Source organism: Euprymna scolopes, chromosome 45, assembly GCF_053919585.1.
Source record: "Euprymna scolopes isolate OS-2025 chromosome 45, ASM5391958v1, whole genome shotgun sequence".
Taxonomy (NCBI): Eukaryota; Metazoa; Mollusca; class Cephalopoda; order Sepiida; family Sepiolidae; genus Euprymna; species Euprymna scolopes.
The window spans coordinates 31,185,986-31,204,381 of NC_136526.1; the positions used below are offsets into that span (position 1 = coordinate 31,185,986).

The window sequence follows — 18,396 nt, forward strand, 5'->3', positions numbered from 1 at the left end:
ACTTGACGCCATTATTTGCCACCTGATTTAATTTAAACAATATTTAAATATTTTGTCACAGTTTAGTTCAAATGGAAATTGTTTTCATGTCAGAATGTCTATAAAAATCGAAGATAATCAATTTTAAAACTTTGTAGTGATAACAAAGAAGAGTAACTTTATTTTGCGCAACAGAAAATATACATCTTTTATTTGTTTTTGTCGTCGCTACAGATAATGAGCATGTAATGAGATAATGAGCATGTAATGAGATAATGAGCATGTAATGAGATAATGAGCATGTATCTTTTAATCAAGGCCTGATGGCTGATATTGGTTAGCCTCTGTTATATCTGGAGAGCCACTTACAGAGAAAAGATTTATAACTTTATGTTGTTTACCGCTTCTTGCCTGATGGTTTATTCATATTTTTATGAGTTCCTTGTTGTTTACCGGTTTTCGTTTTAATTTAAAGTCGCCATCACTTAATAGTCGAGTGCCCCAGTCCACAAATTGTCAAACGTGAGAAGACAGTATACAATATTTAAATATTTGGTCACAGTTCAGTTCAAATCTAAAGTACCTTTATGTCATAATCAAAGACATTCAAGTTATTTGAGTAATCATTCAAGGCCAAGTTTCACGTCTTCCAGAAAAATGCTGAGTCACATACTTCAAACAATAAAATTTTCACCTTTGATCTATGTGAAAAATAGTGAATTACATAAAAATAATTTTTTATTGTATTTTATATTGTAGTTTTTTATTGTAGTTTTTTTATTGTAGTTTTTTTTATTGTAGTATCATCATAACAACAACATGTGTTCATTATATGATGATCTCTAAGTAATTCTGAGATACTTCTAAAAAATAAAGATTTTCTCCAATATATTTCTTATATTTATAAATATGAAAATAATAAGAGCTTAATATTTATTACAGCCTACGTGTTGTGTCTGTTTGTAGTATTTATCGGTGGGAAAGTTACTTTATATGCTTTTCAAAAACAACTTTTTCTGTTGTGTAAATTTACAAATATATACAGAATAGAAAGTTGTTTTTTTAACTTCAGTTTTGATCCATAGGTTTTATTAATGTTTTTTTTATTGATAATGCACGGAAAAAATGATTGGCTTTTTGTAGTTTTATCTGTTCATTTTTATCTATTTAATAAAATTACTCTAAATTTATGTATTTTCGACACAAGCCAACATATCGCATGATATTTACAATATTAAATAAGATATTAGAGCATTTAATTTTTAAACACCATGATAGTTTTTATCAACTTCATAAATAACATCTGCGATTGATCACCGACAAGCAATAAACAAAACATCTTGAGATAAATGAAATATGCAAATTAAAAATAAAATTACATGCTTCTTAATACATAAGAATTGAAAATCTATGTTATTTGTTGAACTCAGTAATCTGTCCAGGATTACAAACATAACTCTATATTTAATCCAGGAGAGTAGCATGCTTTCGTTCTGTCACCTGATTATGATTAAATTTACAATTGTATTTGTAGTATCATTACTCTAAAGATTAAAGCGAATACTGGCAAATGGAGATTGTAGTCCGAAATTTGTCGCGAAGTTCGTTGGAGCAGACTGAAACAAAGGGATTCACTAACGACACAAAACAGGATATAGAAAAAAGTATTAATTATTAAAACAATAAAATTTACAAGTTTTGCAAAACTTATTGTGTTTGCGGCTTTAGAGAAAGTCCAACTATAAAGTTCTTTTACGTCCAAAGAATTAGACGGCTCTTGTAATGTTCGTATAGGCACAAAATTTTAGGAGAGGAATTTTCCTACCTGTTGCTTCATGGACGAGCTGTGGTTAAAAGAGTCAGAGACTATTGTTCTAAAGGCGAACCCGATAAACGGGTGTCCCTGATTGGTTAATTAGACAGACCCTATTTTTAGATTGTTAGTGTATTAAAGGGAGGTAAGTGGGATTTTTTATAAGATTTAACTTTCAATTTCCAGAAAAGTGACGTTAAAAACTAAATGTTGTTATCCTTAAGATTAAGAATTGTTTGTCAGAAAGTAAATCGAAAATAACTAAGAAAATTAATTTGTCTTAATATACAATATTTTATTTCGCCTCACTATACACTATTTTCTTTGACCCTCATACAAATATGTAACAAATATTCAATTATTATACAATCATTTTTATAAATTGCTTAACATGCTTAACTCTAAATTCTCTGTAATATAATATAGTCACACAAACAATATGTTGTATGTACTACTTTAATACTTTTGCCAGTCAACTATTTTTTAAGTATGAATAAACTTTGAAAGAAGATCTCAAATCCCTTTTATTTCATTGCGTATGTATATTATATCATATGTAGTATAACATGTCACACATTCATTTTCGAATTCCATAAATGGTCTGATTCTGTTTGATCAACTGCACTAAAAATATGTTGTAAAATATATTTTTTGTATCATAAGAGCTGCATAATTCGCAATATACCTTTTCTTTTTTAAATGCTATTATCAGCTTGTTTCTCTCTCTTTTTCATTTTTCTTCCTTTGAAGATTGTAATGTTGGATATGGGGCAGCTAAACCAGCTGCCAACATTGCCCCGCTTTTTATTGAAACCAACTGAGATCTCTTTTTAGTATCCTCGCTGTTCTCTTAAGTGCAATTGTCTGGATCTCTTTTGCACTTGGTTCACCAGGAATATTAGTTAGGTAGGACTTCAGGTTCTTCTTCATAAGCCCTGTGGTACCTATGATAACTGGTATGATTGATATCTCCTTAAGATTCCAATTTCTTTTCATATCATACATGAGACCTTGGTATTTTGTCTGTTTTTCTCTTTCTCTCTCTCATTATGTGTTTGCATATGTTCCAACATATTTTGTTTCTGTTTAAAAGAATTGTCACACACTTTACAAGAATATGGTTTCTCTCCAGTATGTGTTCGCATATGTCGTAACATATGGTGTTTCCTTGTAAAAGAAGAGCCACACACTTCACAAAAATAAGGTTTCTCTCCAGTATGAATTCGCATGTGTTTTAGTCTACTATCTTTTCGTGTAAAAGAAAAACCACAGACTTCACAAGAATATGGTTTTTCTCCAGTATGCATTCGCATATGTTGCAAAATACTTGCCTTCTGTGTAAAAGAAGAGTTACATACTTCACAAGAATACGGTTTTTCTCCAGTATGTGTTCGCACATGTGCCAACATACTTTGTTTCCATGTAAAAGAAGAGCCACATACTTTACAAGAATAGGGTTTCTCTCCTGTATGTGTTCGCATATGTTCCATCATATGTTGTTTTCGTCTAAAAAAGGAACCACATACTTCACAAGAATATGGTTTCTCTCCAGTATGTATTCGCATATGCTGCAACATACTTTGTTTCTGTGTAAAAGAAGTTTCACATATTTCACAAGAATATGGTTTCTCTCCAGTATGTGTTCGGATATGTTGCATCATATGTTGTTTCCGTGTAAATGAAGAACCACAGACTTCACAAGAATATGGTTTCTCTCCAGTGTGTATTCGCATATGTTCCAACATACTTTGTTTCTCTGTAAAAGAATAGCCACATACTTCACAAGAATATGGTTTCTCTCCAGTATGTGTTCGTATATGTCTCAACATATTTTGTTTCTGTGTAAAAGAAAAGCCACATACTTCACAAGCATACGGTTTCTCTCCAGTATGTGTTAGCATATGTTGTAACATGCTTTGTTTTGTTGTAAAAGAAGAGCCACATAATTCACAAGCATACGGTTTCTCTCCAGTATGTGTTTGCATATGGACAGCCAAATAGTGTTTATTTGTATATGAAGAACCACACACTTCACAAGAATAAGAATCCCTTACGGTACTACATTTATAGTTCATTCTTAAGGCGAAATATCGATATTTTCTAGTAGAATTTTACCACCTTGCTAATTAAAAATCGTTCACGATTTTTCAAGTTTTAATGGATTAGAAATTTAATTATATGGATTAATTTTTTAGTTTATTAAACATATGCAAGCGTACATACATTAAATATAAATATTTGTAACAAACATTCGAGCTACTAAATAAGATTAATAAGGGATAAAATATATATTTGATTAGAAAATCTGACTCGAAGAAACATTAAACACTTTTACTGTTCAAAATATTAGACAATTTACATAAAAATGTAAAATTTAAAAATATATTCTGTATTTCAGGTCACCAATAGAATGTAGATACATTCAAATCCAATAAAACTCCTTTTGCCCATGAATGAATATCCTGCAAAATTAAAAATAATTACAAGATAAATTTAAAGAAAAGATTTTAATACATATTTTGCAAAATTTAAACAAATGAGAACAAGGAACCGTCATATTTTATAACCAATGTTTATATATAGTCATATTTAATACACAAATATTTATATATAGTGGTTTTAAAAACAAAATATATAAAACTAAAATTTAAACAAGTGAGAAATATTTCTCAAGGACCGTCATATTTTATAACCAATATTTATATATAGTGGTTTTAAAAACATAATACATAAAACTTTAATTTAATTAGTCAATTGTTTATTAAATAAGTTTGTGTAAAAATATCAGTGAGACTCATTTTCTCACCTTATTTAAGATTGAAGGAAGACTTAAAAGCAATTACAATAATCGAAAAATGTAAAGTGATTAAAGTTGAAATAATTTACCTTACAAATATTGCAAACTATTTGAGTGATATAGTGACAAATATTACTTAAACTTATAAAATAGATTAATAGTGCAGAACCCAGCTAATTTAATATCGGATTGATTTAAAAAGCTATATTCGTGTGTCACTTAAGCTTGATGAAGAGTTTTGACTGACACCCATGCACATATAGATTGATTGTTGGAGAGCTATTGGCTACACATTAGCAAACGTGTTTCAATGACCCCCTAGCAGGGAAAATCACCTCATCAGGCCAAAAACCATCCACACAAAAGAATATACTGGACTTAGCAAAAGTAAAATCTTCAGGTCATAAATCTTGATTTTCCCTGCTAGGGGGTCATTGAAACACGTTTGCTAATGTGTAGCCAAATAGCTCTCCAACAATCAATATATTGCTCTGTTTCATGCACTGAGCACTCTTTTGGAATGACATATTGTGTTATTGTAGTAGTTATTTAAAAGATTCTACCAACAGTATAATAATATATATATATATATATATATATATATATATATATATATATATATATATATATATATATATGGTTTTACTATAGTTAAGTGAGGAAAAAGAGATGGCGATTTATTCACAACATTCATAGTTAATTCATTCTCAGTGCTCCTGCCACAGACCGAGTAAAAGAATATACTGGAATTAGCAAAAGTAAAATCTTCAGGTCATAAATCTTGTTGGTGAAATGTAAACATGTATTTGGGATATGAAATGAAGGTAGTCATTCAGGTCCTAGTGATAGTGAAATATGCAATTTAATTTTGATCCCTGATGGAAAAAGATGCAATGAAAGCTCATGGGGGAGACTTCTAAGTCAGAAGCATCTAATTTCCTGATGATCCAGTAATCAAGTAAAACCATTAAACGTCTTTCTGTGTTATCATTTACTAGAACCTCAACCTTCATGTCGATGAATATAATGTCGGCCCTGATTTTTACATAAGAAAATAAAGTAAAAGCTTATCAGGATCAACTACTATACTGCTAGATAATGATGTGTATATTAACGAGGTTGGATTAACGAGTCACTTTGGATCTATCAAATCACATAAGGTTGCATTTGGTTTAGGAAATTCACTTCAAAACTAATCTATGGACACATCTTTATTTGTGAACATAAAGAATAATCTATGTTTGTTGTATAAATACATGCAGGTCGATGGTAACAAGTATTCAGCAGCAATGTGTATTTATGTATTTATTTAATCTGAATGTCACTTTGCAAATGATGAGGTCTATTATGGATGCAGCTTCATATCCAGAGAACCAAATCAAGAAAGAAACCTCCACATACGTCAACAACATATATGAAAGTGTCATCTAAATATAATATTTCTTAACACTTGTATTTCTGATAATTTGATTGTATTGGAATTTGATTATTTTTAATTTGGAAACGAGTTTCTCGATGTTCTAATTATTATTAATCAAGGAAAGGTGTTTTTCATGAAACTTTAGTATATATCATCTCTAACAGTCTCTCTCATCATACTTTATATATGTTAATGGAGAGCATCAACAGAGTATCATAAGAGAATAGCAAGTAGCGTCATGCAGATGTTGCTAGAACAAATTAGGAGTAAACAGGATCTGTGTTATCAATACATATCGCTGGCATTTGAAGAGCAACCACTTTGAAATGCAATATGACACACGATTGCAAAACATTTGCCGAGACTATAAGAAACATGGGTTTAGAATCTACAATTGCATTGTTTATAATGTATCCATTTATCCCATGTAGATAATGTGTGTCCATTTATCCCATGTAGAATGATGCTGAGACTATAAGAAACATGGGTTTAGAATCTACAATTGCATTCTGTTTATAGTGTGTACAGTGATGATCATATTTATTGGCACGGTAAAATAAAAGTTAAATTTTGTCTAATAAATTCTAAAAAAGGGATTAAATTAAAGAAAATAACAAAGTATATTATGTATTTTTAACTGGCCTTTCTGATGCAGCAATCGGATTTTAGAAAAAATAAATAACAAAGGAACAACAAACATAATTGCAAAAAACCCTTGTTCAAAATTATTGGCACGATTTATTTAATAATCAATTGTATAGCCTTTGGCCTTGATTACCTTCCTCAGTCGCTTTTCATAGTTTACAACCAAGTTGTTGCACTCTTCAGTAGTAATTTTAGCCCACTCTTCCTGACAATAATCCTCCAATTGAATAAGATTCTTAGGCTTCCTTTGCATTACACTCAATTTTAATGTTCTCCATAAATTTTCAATTGGATTAAGGTCTGGGCTTTGTGATGGCCACTCCAAAACATTAATATGATTGTCCTCAAGCCATTTCTTAGTCAGTTTAGCCGAATGCTTTGGGTCATTATCTTGCATGAACCACCAACGACGACCAAGTGAGAGCTCTTTAGCAGAGTCTTTCAGGTTTTCATCCAATATTTTAACATAATCTTCCTTTTTTATGCTACCTGTGACCTTAACAAGTCGCCCTGGTCCAGAGGCAGCAAAGGATCCCCAAAACATCAAACTGCCTCCACCGTGCTTCACTGTGGGTATGGTGTTCTTAGGCAGGAAAGCTTCGCCAGATTTTCTGTAAATATAAGACACTTTATTATGGCCAAATAACTCTATTTTCGTTTCGTCAGTCCATAGAACACGTTTCCAGAATGCAACATCTTTATCAATATGACGTTTTGCAAAGGCTAGCCTTGCTTTCAGGTGCATAGGCTTCAATAAGGGAGTCTTTCTCGGACGACATGCTTTTAAACCAGCTCTCTTCAAAACTCTACCAACTGTATGTCGAGATACATTCACTCCAGAGGTGCTCTGTTCATCAACAATCTCCCCAACAGAGATCCTTGGGTTTTGTTTTACTTGTCGAACAATTTTCCGTTCATCTCTTGGGGAAAGAATCCTTTTTATCCCTCTACCCTCTAAACTCATAACGTGGCCTTGCGATTTGAACTTGTTTATTATGGCTCTAACAGTGGATTTGGGAAGGTTTAGCTTCTTTAAAATCTTATCATAGCCCTCCCCATTGGTATGGCATGCTACAACAAGCTTCCTGACGTCTTCGCTGTGTTCCTTAGTTTTAACCATGGCGATTGAAAATTATAATTTAGTCACTTAAAATAGTTTAAATAAATCGCTATCTAAAAATTATCTGAAAAAAATTATTCACTGAATTAGCGTTAAACAAGCATAATATGGCTATAAAAAAGTTCAGAAAGCACGTAAACCGGAAATTGATTGATATTATACTGATACTAAAAGAAAAACAAAGCCGTGCCAATAATTTTGAACAAGGGTTTTTTGCAATTATGTTTGTTGTTCCTTTGTTATTTATTTTTTCTAAAATCCGATTGCTGCATCGGAAAGGCCAGTTAAAAATACATAATATACTTTGTTATTTTCTTTAATTTAATCCCTTTTTTAGAATTTATTAGACAAAATTTAACTTTTATTTTACCGTGCCAATAAATATGATCATCACTGTACATTTATCAGAACAATAGAAAAATGAGAAAACTAGAATTCTTAAATTAGTGAAAAAGTTTGATATTGGAGTATTCATGACCTCACCCACGTCGATGAAGGATTCGGTTGTTTTAAGTGCATCTCTATACAATTAAAATAGAAAGGAACACACCCACAAGAATCCTAATTGACAACAGCACAAGAATTTAACATGAGCTTGAAAAAGTCTTATGAAAGTTTGGGGGTGTGCATTTTGATTTTTTATACAAACTATCAGATAATGTAGTGTTGAACTATCCATGGATCAATAAACAGCTAATTCTTATGAAGCTAAATGGGCGTTTTGTCAGCGCTAGCTTATGCATTTTCAGTAATTATTTTATTTACTTATATTATTTGTTGATAAAACAGATATCTTTTCTCAGAAAATCTTCGTAAATAAGTAAAAACATGCTTCATATAATCTAAGTTTACAATTTTTTATTTAGAAATTTAAAATGGCAATGCTGGGTGAAATAATAATACAACTGTTTTCAAATATTTCCTTCCTGTAAAACTAAGTAATTACAATGTTAAGAAATGAGCGGATTTGTACAATTATTACCTGATAACTCTCCCTGCGGGCATTACTAACATGTTTGGATTTTAAGTCAATCTAATGATTGTTCACCACCTAAAGTGCTTTCTGAAGAAAATTATGTATGTAAGCAAACCCAAACTACCGCTGACCAACCAGACAATCATCAAATAATCACCATTCCATGTATGCCACAATGCATTCTACCCTTTTCAGGCAGGTTAGAATCGTATTGTATTTTCAGTGCTTGGTAAAAATGGAACCAGTAAAAATGGCAAAAGTGAGTAAATAAATAAAAATGGCACTTTGACAACAGAAAATTAGGATTATTCGAGAAGTGTAAACTAAGCTCCCATTCCCATTGTTTAAAATAGGGCTAAACCTCTTAGAGTTAGTTTGGAAAAAAGTCGGTTTGGGTCAAATTCTGTAAAAGCACCAAAAAGAATAATCAGTGTTTTTATTTTATTTATGTTACTTTATTATATATAATATTATATATTATTATTTTATCTTCTATTTTATTCTTCTATTTGATTGCAGAAATTTCCCTCTGGACCAAATTACGATAGGTTTGCAATGACAGATGCCACATCCGTATTTAGGGCATCAGAATTTTTACCCACCATCTTATGTAAATTATGAACGCCATTACAGACACATTTATTAGATATATTAAAATCTTACCTTATTTCCTAGGAGTGACATCATCACGATTGCGAAGACCTAAAGACGAAGTAGCTCATATTTCCCCTCTACCTGAAAAGTCCTCATACTCTCCTAAACAGGACTGGGAACTCTTACAACCATAATGCCTATATTGACCTGACACTGTTATTAACTGGGTTGCACACTCATACACTTACAACTACCCATACACTTTGCTATTCATAAATACTGATTTCTCCCCTCATAAGAATCTGGCTATTTTCATAATAAATATTTATAACAACTGAAAAAAGTCTAAATAAATTTTTACTGTTGGCATGTTTATCTAATTTTAATTAATTTTTTTAAGTCTTGAAAATGGAAACTTAATTCAATGCTTTTAATTTTCTTGCCCCAAACAGATTCTAAGCCAGTAAGATTAAAATTGTTTGAGATGACAGGTGCCTGTCACTTAGATCGTTGTGCAAATATATATGATCCCCAAAATTATGGAAAGTTCCTGGAATAGGTGGGATTCACGGTTTTTTTTACACAGGTATCACCACATTATCAAGGCCAAGCGACCACTCGAGGATAAGGGTTAAAGAGTGTACAGTAGAAATTGGACAATATAGTAATCATTAGTAATGAAAATTCGGTAAATTTGATAACTTATATGGAACAGCTCATCAAGAACTTATTTACATTAGACTTGAAGACAACCATATTGTAGTAAGCCGGAAAGCAGGAAAACGGAAGACAATTCCACAGGCGTGCACTTCTAAGAAAGAAGCTTTGTTCATGGAATCTACGTTTAGGTTTAGGCACAGATAAACAGTGGGGGGAATTATTGATAGTGTTTTCAGCTAGATGAGTGTTTCTTGTGAAAGTTAGGCGAGGGGGGACCATAGACTGAAGCTCAGTGGAACACGTTCCATGAAAATAACGATACATCAGAGACAAACTCGCAACATCTCTTCTGTGAGATAGAGGTTGCAGGGAAGAGAAAAGGACATCTATGAGGCTTTGAACTCTATAAAGGCAGGGCAAGTCCTTTCTAGCAGCTCCTGCCCAGATGTGGCAACAGTATTCCATCCTTGGACGTACCTGGCTCTTATGTAGATAGAGAATTGCATCAGCAGTGAGATATCTACTGGATCGATAGAAAGATCCCACCATTTTTCCAGCGGCCTTGGCAACAGATTTGATGTACATGTTCCATTTAAGATCAGGAGTATTGGTCAAGCCCAGAAGCTTGTCAAAACTTGAGGCCTCCTGAAGACAAGAGCCATTCATTTCAATTGATGCCAGATGTGGATGCGAATGTTGATGATGTAACAGTTGCAGGAACTTTGTAATGCAATATCCAGCCCGATATAAAGATTCAGCCAAAATGTCATTTAGGGGAATGGCTTCACGCCACAATGTGAAACAGTCTATGCAGATCAGGAGATGAGTAAATCCCTGATTGATTGACCATCGTCCAACCAGATCAATGTAAACATGAGTGAAGCTGAATGTTCCAAGAGGTGCACATATATGCTTGTGTACCTTTGACTTTTGGCAAGAAAGGCAGGAACGTGTCCAGGCAGTGATATCATGCCCCATATTAGGCCAGAAAAATCTAGCTGTTATCAGCTTCAATGTTGCTTTGCATCCGGGGTGTACCAGACTGTGTAAGGTGTCAAAACAATTCTACGATAGAACAAAAGGTTAAGGTGAATCTGTTGAAGTGTCATAGATGATCTGTCTGTCCAAAGTACGCACAGACAGATATGGGGATTTACAAGTTGCAAATTCAGGTGCTTTATTTCATTTGCTGTAAGTCGATATCTGAAGATGAGGACAGAGAATTAATAGGAAGGCAGGACAAGCCATCTGCTGCAGTATTCTGTTCACCTGACATATGTCAGATATCACTGGTAAATTGCAAAATGAAATCAAAGTGGTCAGTTTCACCTGTCTGGCTTTGAATGCAGTGCGAAAGTAAGCAGATGGTGGTCAGTGTAGATTGTGAATTGACGGCCCTCAAATGAATGCTGAAAGTATTTCACTGTGAGGTATATAGCCAGTTCATGGTAAAACGCATTGTAGTGTTGTTTTTTTTTATATAGACATCAACACTTATCAAGGCCAAGAGACCACTTGAGGATAAGAGTTAAATAGTGTACAGTAGAAACTTGGACAATATAGTAATCGTTAGTAATGGAACTTTGGTAAATTTGTTAACTTATATGGAACAGCTCATCAAAAACTTGTTTACGTTAGACTTGAAGACAACCATATTGTAGTCAGCTGGAAAGTTTCAGCTGCCTCGAAAAATAGGCAAGTGATTGTAGTTGTTGTTGGTGCTGTTGTTGCAACACTTCACCTACAGCTGTGACTGATGTGTCCATGACCAGAGAAACCTGGGCATAAGGCATAAGATGTGCAAGTAAAGAAGTTGCTGTGAGTTTCAGTTTCATTTCGTTAAAGGCTTTCAGCTGAATCTCATTCATCAAAATCTGCTGATTTTTCTTCTTCCTATTACATAAGATGGAAAAAGAGGAGAGGAGATCCACACCGTGTGGGATAAAGCACCTGTAATAATTAAGTAGGCCAAAGAAGTGCCTTAATTGGGGAAGTGAAGTCGGTGGTTGAAGGTCATGTAGAGCTTTCACCTTTTCAAGTAAGGGAGATATATCTTCCCGGCTGATAATGTGCCCCAAGAAAATGAGTGATGAAGTACCAAAAACACATTCACTAGGGTCAATTTTCACCTGAAACCATTTGAATAGTAGGCAGAGGTGAATGACATGTTCCTCAGGTAAAGCACCTGCTATGAGGATGTCATCTATGTATTTATAGACAAAGTCGAAATAACTCACTACATCGTCCATGAAGTGTTGAAAGGTATTGGCCATGTTTTGCAATCTGAAAGGCATAATTAAAAATTCAAATGCTCCAAATGGAGACGTTACTGCAGTTTTTGGTATGTCAGCTGGGTTTACAGGTATTTGATGGTTAAGGCTTACTTCTACAAATCTATTTTGAAAGTCTTACAACCATGCAATGAGGAAGCAAAAATCGAGATTGAGTAATGATCAGGTACCCTCATGGCATCCAGTCATTAGTAGTCCCCAGTCATACGCCAATTTCTAAAACTCCTCGGGACAATATGCAAAGTATGTTACTGAATAACGCAGGGGAAAGACATTGATTTGCAAGGGAAAATAGTCTGCTATTTGTTACTGCTACATCACCTCCTGCTTAAGCAGAAAGCCAACAGAGAAAAAAGATAGCATAAAAAATAACAAAATAAAAAAAATGTTAATTTAGTTTACAGTTTTTTTTTGGGGGGGGGGTTACGAAAAAAAATTTCTTACTTTTCAATGAAAAGTTTGGAAATGTGAAATCCATGCACTGGATGAAGGACGTACAATACCCAGCTGCAACATATTGTTAAATTCTGCCTTCACTGCCTTAAGTTTATCTGCAGTGATGAGGGCGTGAGAATGTAGGAGCACATGTGGCCTCAATGTGATGTTTTGTAGAGTGCGTAGGTTTGCTCACAACAAAATTCAACTGCAGGTAGGAGTGTAATATCTGATAAGGACCGTTGGCTACGGCAATGTAAATTACTGGGCTGATAGGTTGGTCGTTTGCTTTTATGCCCCTTCCCGAACGTGTCAAGTGTTTCTATGTTATTTTAAAATGTTTGAAACTTATGATCCTTCGTCCCTACCTTCTCCCTCCGCCACCAAACATGATAATATGCTTACAATTACATGTCTTGTTGAGCACTACGTGGCCAAGAAGAGAGTGCTCATTTTACTGTAAATTGATATAGAAAAATGATCCCACACTGTGAAATATTTAAATTTTATTATTTTTACAAAATTCCTTCCTTCCTATTATCTAAAAAATACAGTTTAAATTTAAAAAAAAAAAAAAAGAGTAGATTTTGGTTTCTTTTTAGGAAGTAAAACTACACTGGGTTTGGTCATAAAAAGTAACAAATTTTTAATTATAGTTTTTAAAAAGTTAACTTTCTCTAATCCCAATTACCGACATTTGTCAAGTTTGTTCGTATTACTTATTGTGAACACAATTGTTACATTTTATTTTTACTTATTTTGTTAATTATTTTTTTTTTATTTTTAACATTGTTAAATTGAAGTCCACTCTTGTGGCCTCACTGAGCAGGACAAAGGCTTTGTTGTCAGATTGAAATAGTTGGCGCATGTGCCATCAACCCAAACGAGCATTTCTTTCATGTTACCCCCCTTTCTCTCTCTTACTCTCTTTCTTTCCGTCCACCTTATTTTGTTCTCCCTCCTTCTCTCCCATCACTTATAAGTTGTTGTTGTTATTATTTATTCCCCCCTCGCCCTCCTCTCTCTCTCTCTCTCTCTCTCTTCGTTTGACATTTTTTACTTTTTTGTTTCTTCAGTTTAAAATTTGGCCTTTTTTGAGGGGCCTTTTTTACTGAATTATATGGCTCCAAAAATGTATTTCTGATAAAATACGAAATAAAATATAAGTGCTGGTATTCACTTATTTGGACATATGAACAGGTCCAAACCGGGACCTCAAACATCTATATGTCAATGTTAATGTCAAAGTCAAATCAAGCTTCAATATGGGAAGAAAGTTACGCTATAATCTACGGAACTCGCCAAAAATCTTCAAAGATTCATTTTTAATGATATTTTTGAAAGTTAAATTTATTTAATCTCAATTATCGATATTTTCCTTCTAAAATTACTTTCCACCTCGATGTGATATTTTTTTGGAAAATTAAAAAAAACATATTTACGAAATAATTCAAATAATATTATACTTACATTTATTGGATCTTTTTTTTTTTTTTTTCGCTTGACTTGTTTGATGGAAATATTCGTTGATGTTTTAAGGGTTGCATATTTTTTGCTTTAAAGGGAAGAAATAAGTGAATCTCGTCAAGGTCAAATAACGCATTGCGTCATCAAAACTGAGGTTTTCTCTCTTACAAGTTTATTATTATTATTTATTGTGAACACAATCGTCACATTTTATTTTTACTAATTATTATGTTGTACATGTACATATATGTTTTAATCATTTTTAAATTTAAATCTATAAGTCTAGCCTTGTATCCTCATGAGTTGCATGCTGAGCAGGAAGACAAGTCTTTGTTGTCAGATTGGAGAAGTCGGCGCATGCGTCATCAACACAAACGATCTTCCCTTCTACGTGTCTACGCTTTCCCTCACTCACTCACTCTCTCCTTCTTTTCTCCGTTGTTGGTTGTTGTTGTTATTATTATTATTATTCTAACAATAATAATAACAACAATAATAATAACAACAATAATAATAACAATAATAATAATAATAATAATAGCAACAACCACAACAACAACAACAACAATTAGCAAAACCTGTGGAAATTCCACGGTAGTTGAAATTTTTTAAAACATAAATAAAATGAAAAAAAAAAAACTATTACCGAATTTAAAACAATTTGTTAGCAAATTCTTTTGGAATTTTTTTAAAGCTAAAAAGAACTGATTAAAAAAAATTAGATTTTTTTAAATGAAAATTCAACACACAACACTGTTGTTTTTTTTTTTTTTTGTTTTTTTTTTCAAATTAAAAAAATTAGATTTTTTTAAATGAAAATTCAACACACAACACAGTGTTTTTTTGTTTTTTTTTTGTTCAGATTTAAAAAAATTGAGACTTATGTATCGTCCGGGATCAGTTTTCAATTATAACCTTCTACTACATTGAACACCTACTTTGTGGCCATCTCTCTCACGTGACCGATGAATATTGCCGTCTAAAAAAGGGTTAGGTTTTATCTAACCTTTTTCTAGGGCTTGTTTTTTTTTCCAACTCGGTGACGACTGTTACAAGTGTTCGGATATGCTAACAATGAATATCACAGGAATGTCCTATTTTAGCGTCGGAAAAAAGTTTCAAAGATACTCAATTCAAACAAAAAATTAAATACGAAATTTAATTTGTGTAATTGTATAAAAAAATAAAAACACGTTTGTTTTTTTTGTTGTTATGAGTAAAAATATTCGACAATTCAACGGGTCTAACATCGCATTTGATACAAATAATATTATGCCATGCATTTTTCCGACGCTAACACAGAACATTACTAATATGTTACTTTTGACAGCTGAATATTTCAGTATAGACATGGCATGTCCACAAGAAGTTTTGTCTGTGCACCATGTAACACATTATTTTCCCTAAAATTGGCAAAACATCCATTCTTGGAATGGTTTTATTTCAATTTGTTATCACATTCTTAAAAAAAAATATTAATTTTTTTTCTTTTTCACAATTTCTTATAGCAAGGATTTTTTGCAAATAGGTATAGAGGGGGGGGGGGTGAAGAGAGTTCCCTTCCGAATCCTTTTTTTAGACGGAAATATTCACCGTGCACGTAAGAGAGATGGTCACAAAGTGGGTGTTCAACTTAGTAGAACGTTATAATTGAAAACTGATCCCGAACGATAAAAGTCATAAAAAAGTTTCAAATTTTTTGTTTTAATCTGAAAATTAAGTTCGTAATCGATTAGATTAACGTGAAGAAAGAAAAAAATGCCAATTGTGAAATTTAGAGGGGGGGGGGAATTTCCTAAACGCCCGCTAAATTAATTTATTAATCACGGTATCGTAACTGAACTAAATTGTTATAAAACTAAGTGCTGTGAACGTAATGTTGTTTCTCATTATTTTTTTTTTCAACTATCAACAAAACAAAAATTAAAATGGCTGACTTGCTTACGAAGAAATTGAAATGAAATTATGTGGGAAATTCCAATTTACATTCGCCATCTTTTTTGTTTATGCCGCCCACGCAGTTTGGTGGTCGGCCGTGATTGCTTAATTTTGAATGAGTCAAGTGAATTGCATGGCGCCCTTTATTGTATCATGTTTTTTTTTTTTTTTTTTTTTTCAGTCCAAGCAGAAACTCGGCAAGGGATGGACTCCAATTCAGCAGCTCCCACACGTGAAGGGAGCTAGATTAATTTCTTCATGTATCACCAAACTGTTGGTGAACAAAGGATCACATCTTTACAAGCAGTGATACTGTTATATTACTGAAATTATCCTAATTACAGGATGACATTCATGAACATTTCTTCATGTTTTATTTACCAAATATTGGATCTTATCTCAATTCAACTAGAGTCCCAAGCGACTCCATTATGCCTAATTATAGGCGCCAATATTTATGCCAAGTTCACCATGAATATACATGGATCCTTTCGAGGAACAAAGAACTAACTCTCCGCCAATAGGAGTTCATACTACCGGCTCTATGCTATAGAGGCAAAACTGGCCACCGTTTTGCAAATGGACTATACCAGAACCAATAAACTTTCATTGCTGTTACTTTTTTGGGTTTGTATTACTGTACACATAAATTCGAAAAAGTTGTCAAAAAACAAATATATAACAAATAAATGTTATCAAAAGCAAGATAAGTTACTTTTCTGGATATATTTTTCGTGTTTTATTCACTGTAACATGTTTATTCAGCTCGAAAAAAATACATTGTTTACCGATGTATTGGAAAATTCAAAATGGCGCCCGACTCTTTAACATGGTAAGTTCGGGAAAAGGTGTTATAAATAATAAACTAGAAAAAAAATACTATTAAAAAACCACCGAATATATGTCAACCTATGCCACGGTAACATATATTGAGCGAGTTTCTAACAGTATTTTGTCTAGTTTTATATTTATAGCACCTTTTTCCAAATTTACCGTGTTAAAGAGAGAGTTGGGCGCCATTTTGAATTTTCCAATACATCGGTAAACACAGTGTTTTTCGAGCTGAATAAACATGTTACATTAAATAAAAACACTGAAAACATATCCAGTTAGGTAGAAAAGTAACTTATGTTGCCTTTGATAACATTTATTTGTTATATATTTGTTTTTTAACAACTTTTTCGAATCTATGTGTACAGTAATACAAACCCTATTTTTTAAAATAAATTTTGAGTTTGAAAGGTATGGCTTTTGTATTTATGGATTCTTTTGCCTCTGCAGGGAATAAATTGGGATGTGAGAAATAATTTCTTACAATTCATTTTAAGTGTTTATTCAAATTTGCACTTATCGCGGCAATTAAAAGTAAAGAAAATACAGAAAAGTCAGCATGACGTTTCTTTACAGGAGGAAGATATCATATTCCAAAAATCATGTAAATCGATCAGTTTTTTTTTATATAAAACAAAAAATCAAATTTTACAACTGAGCGAGTCATAGTGTTTTCGTCGGCCATCATTAAATCTAATCTAATAAATAGGGGAGACAACTCAAATCAAAATGACGATGTCAAAAATCAACCTTATGTTCAACCAACACAGTTAACTTATTGTGGTATCGTTAACTAGACATTAAATTATTAATTGAACTAAATTTTTATAAAACTAAATGTCTTGAATGTAATGTTTCTCAATAAAGTTAATGAAAGTAAATATTTTTTTAAACTATTAAAAAAATATTAAAATGGCTGACTTGTGCCTATTTACTTGCCTCCCTCGAGGGCAAAGGTAGACATAGGGTCGGTTTATAATGTGGGGAAAATCCAGCTGTCCAAAACGGGGCACTCTGGATAGGAACAAAAATGAAAATTGTCTCAGTCTAGAAGGATTTCTCTTCCACTGAGGACAGAAAAATGAAGTGTAGTATCAAAACAGATATTACACTTTGCTCCCAGCCAAAATGCCACCTGACTTGTTTACGACGGAACTGAAATGTATTCTGATGAAATAAATTTTGGGGTTTTTTAATAGGATTTAAAAAAAATGTTCTAATGGTATCGCATTTTTTTTTGTCAATAATATTAAATAACAAATATTTATGCAGAATATGGACCGTGCTGAAACAATCACTTTATTAATTAGAACCACATTCTTTACATAGGGAACTTAAGGTTCGTGCAAAATGAATGTCCGATCCCCCAAATGTATAAACATTCTGACCCCTCCCCTTAACTTGACAATTCACCAAAATTCAGAAAATCA

The 18,396-nt window shown here is 32.6% G+C and overlaps 1 protein-coding gene across 1 annotated transcript; it reads right to left on the minus strand.

Annotated features, from left to right (window-relative positions):
* Positions 1–208: 208 nt before the first annotated feature.
* On the minus strand, positions 209–14,597 carry LOC145269357 (uncharacterized). The gene is made up of 2 exons (XM_080125051.1): positions 14,201–14,597; positions 209–4,254 (listed from the first exon to the last, which is right to left on the minus strand). Exon 2 carries the CDS (start codon positions 3,865–3,867, stop codon positions 2,785–2,787), a length of 1,083 nt encoding a protein of 360 aa, XP_079981177.1. The 5' UTR covers positions 3,868–4,254; positions 14,201–14,597; the 3' UTR covers positions 209–2,784.
* Between the last annotated feature and the right edge of the window lie 3,799 nt (positions 14,598–18,396).